General features: G+C 34.9%; 1 protein-coding gene across 1 annotated transcript in view; it reads left to right on the top strand.

Moving 5' to 3' along the window:
- FAM102B (family with sequence similarity 102 member B) overlaps nucleotides 1-3,460 on the top strand; it is a gene marked incomplete in the record, with an annotated part of 31,078 nt that overhangs the window by 20,969 nt on the left and 6,649 nt on the right. The window contains 1 exon segment of the mRNA XM_015824014.1: nucleotides 3,015-3,201. Within this exon segment, the coding sequence (XP_015679500.1) occupies nucleotides 3,015-3,201 (187 nt within the window).

The raw sequence follows: 3,460 nt of genomic DNA, 5'->3' as shown, positions 1-3,460 counted from the left end.
TTAATGTATAATCCAATTTATTTAGTTGATTTCTGTAGCCACTCATCTCAGAGACATGACTCTGGGTGCCGTTTACCTCCTTCACCCTCCTACTTGTCTAAAAAATCCCCCCTTCCCATCTATCTATTGATGGAAGGAAAGGAAAATACTTATGTACAGTTATGGGTCTTTGAACATATGAAGCGAATTTACCTATATGCAAGAAATTTGAGAAATTTACAGTATGTTGTGTAATTTGATTAAAAATTGTTTGCTACCAACAGTAAACTGGTAATTGCAAAAATCAATTTCTGGCAAAAAAAACACCATTCAAGAGAATAGATCTGCTTAACAACAACTTAATTCACTTAACCACATGATGCACATAGTGACTGCAATGACTCACTTTATGGCTTTGGAAAAATAGTTGTAAAATCAAGTTCTATCAGGTGGTGCCTCAAGGTGCAACTTATGACCAAAATTCCAAATTCCATTGTGGTTAAATAAATAATTACAAAAGGAGCTTACCAAAATAATTAATCCACTAGTACTAGTTATTTGAATTCATGTCTGAAGACTCGAGAAGAAACACGTTTCTTTTTCCAAAATAACAACGTTTAACTTTATTTTTAAGAAGTGACTTTCTGTAGGCATTACTTAAGATCTCTCATAGCCATTTCCTTATTTTACTACAAGTCCACCTTAATCGTTTCTTACCTTAAATTTACCTAGTAGAAATATAATCTTTGTGGTAATAACATTTTTTCCAGACTGAGAAGATTTAATTGATTCGGATTCATATACACATTGCATATATTGGATCTTGTCAGAATATTTACAACATGACAACGTGAGAGAAGAAATGTTAGCTGTTGTGTATTAGTTTATTTTGTAACATCCTTCTACCGATTGCTTCATTTGGGCAGCTTGTTTTGATTTCTCAGTGAATGCTAGTTTTGGCCCCAGAAAAATTTGTTGAGTTCTCATAGGACAAAGATCCATGTATGTTGCCATTCAAAGAGTGACATGCAACAAATACAGTGAAGGAGAATGTACAGGCTAGCACAAAGAAAAACATGTGAGACATATGAGTGTTCTTCCCGAGTCATGGGTGTTAGGTTCCCACTGAGACAAGGATAAACATAACTACAAACTCTGCTTTTATTGTTTTACAGGAATCAGTAGTCATAGAGCTGACAGTTTTAGGCAAGCAGAAAATATTGCTTAGCATTTACACCTAATCAGCTTTTAGAAATTTCACTCTCTCTTCCTGTACTGTCCACTTTTATCTCTAATTCTCATAATGTCCATTGAAGATAGGTGCTTCTTTACCTTCTCTGCATTCCTGCATTCAAATAAGGCCAAATTTGGTTGAGATTTTTCAGCCACTACTTTAGCCCTGACACTGAAGGGTTTATCAGGTGTCCCTTGAACTAAAAGATGCTGCTCATCAATAGTTTAAAAAAAAAAAAAAGAACACACCCAACAAAGATTTTTTTGCATGGGAAAGTTCTCTGACATGCATTAGCAAAATATGTTAGGATGAAACAGATGAGGAAAATCACTCTCAGTTTTGTTATTAGCTTTTTAATTTAATTTATTTATGCATCCCCTCCAAGTGGAGACTCTGCTTGATTTAATACATCATTTTTAAAAAAACAAATTATCAGCAGCCCCAGCATACCTCAACTTCCCAGTACCTTCCTTTCCCCGTTCATTATCAATATCAGGTTTGTTTGTTTTGTCATGCTTCAAGTCTTATACTAATCCCTTCAGTTTTCTTGACAAGATTTTTCAGAAGTGATTTGCCATTGCCTTCTTTCTAGAGTTGAGAGAGAGTGACTGGACCAATGTCACCCTACTAGTTTCGTGTTTTTGTGCAGGACTAGAACTCACTCTGCTGGATTCTAGGTTGGTGCCTTAACAACTCTACCAAACTGGCTCTCTTTTTAAATCTAGCAACAGCTAAGTCTCTAGGAACCAAGCATTGTATTTTCTGAATGTATCCTCCTATGCAGATGCCTCTTTAGCAGGTAGCAGGTTTTGTAATTCTGTAGTAGAAAATGAATATGTAGAATTCATCTAACTGCCTTTCTTTCTGAACTGATGCAGTAATTCCTCATATATGTTGGTGACCCAATTTTATTTGAGTTTAGTATTTACATTGAAGCCTCAGGGTAGGCACAAATCAAGATTTCATGGCCAACATGACAATTAATGATGTGAATCTGCGAAGCTAGATTCATTTAGACTTGATTTTTTGCTAGATAAATGATAAGCTTGTAATGATGAAAACCATTCCCTTATCACGGTAAACTTATTGCTTAGTAATATTCATGCCCTAAATTCTTCAAGGTAAGAAACTTTTGTAAATTTTTCACTCGCAAAGCTGTGGATCCATATGGAATTTTAGGGCTCTAGATTTTTTGTTTTGTTTTGGATAGCTAGTAGTCCAGTTGAAGCCATAATGGATGTTCAGAAGGTTTTAAATTGTTATTTTAGAATTTAGTATAGGTAGTCCTCAACATATGGCCACAATAGTGCCCAAAATTTCTATTCTAAGTGAGACATTAAGTGAATTTTGCCTCATTTTCTTGCCACAATTGATAAGTGAATCTGGCTTCCTCACTGACTTTGTTTGTCAGAAAGTTACAAAAAAGGTGATCACATGACCCCAGGACATTGCAGTCGTCATAAATATGAGTCAGTTGACAAGTGCCTGAATTTTGATCACATGGCTATGGGGAAGCTGCAATTGTAAGTGTGAAAAATGGTTATAAGTCACTTTTTTCAGTGCGGTTGTAACTTTGAATGGTCACTAAATGAACTGTTGTAAGTGAACAACTACCTGTAATATTTTAAGGATCCATGTCTTTTCTAGGTACAAGTACTTACTAGGTGCTGCTAATCAAATAAATCACAAATAGCTATATTATAATTGACATTAAAAATGTGTATTCCGATTAGAAAAAGAATCTGGAATTTTTGACATGGCATCAGACTAATGGCTCTGAATTAATAATTATATATTTTAGGATACAGTACTGCACATTCCAGATCATCCAGTTTCTCTGACCTCTGTCATAAAAGAAATACCTCTGTGGGAAGCACATCAACTGGTATAAGTAGTATTCTAGAGCCATGTGAAGAGGCTGAATCCAGAAGCACTGAGGATAATCTGAAAGCAACTATGAAAGATGCACTCTCTGAAAACTCAAACAGGTAACTATCATGAAAGGTTTAATAATATGGTAGCTATGGAAATGTAAAGTTTACCCAGGCCCAGAATTTAAGAGAAATTTTTTATAAAATGTTTTATAGATGGCATCTGGATCCTAAAAAGTTGTCTTGTATGTATCCTAATTTACAGCCCAAATGTTGGAGATGTGGTAGTTTGGATGCTACCTATTTCCATATTTGGTGGACTTGTAGAAATATAAAAGCTTTCTGGATTAAGATTTGGTGGAACATTCAAAAGATT

Source organism: Protobothrops mucrosquamatus, unplaced genomic scaffold (genome assembly GCF_001527695.2).
Source record: "Protobothrops mucrosquamatus isolate PMUCROS unplaced genomic scaffold, P.Mucros_1.0 scaffold_182, whole genome shotgun sequence".
Taxonomy (NCBI): Eukaryota; Metazoa; Chordata; class Lepidosauria; order Squamata; family Viperidae; genus Protobothrops; species Protobothrops mucrosquamatus.
Note: the sequence above shows the minus strand (reverse complement) of the source record. Positions and strands in the feature narration are given on the sequence as shown.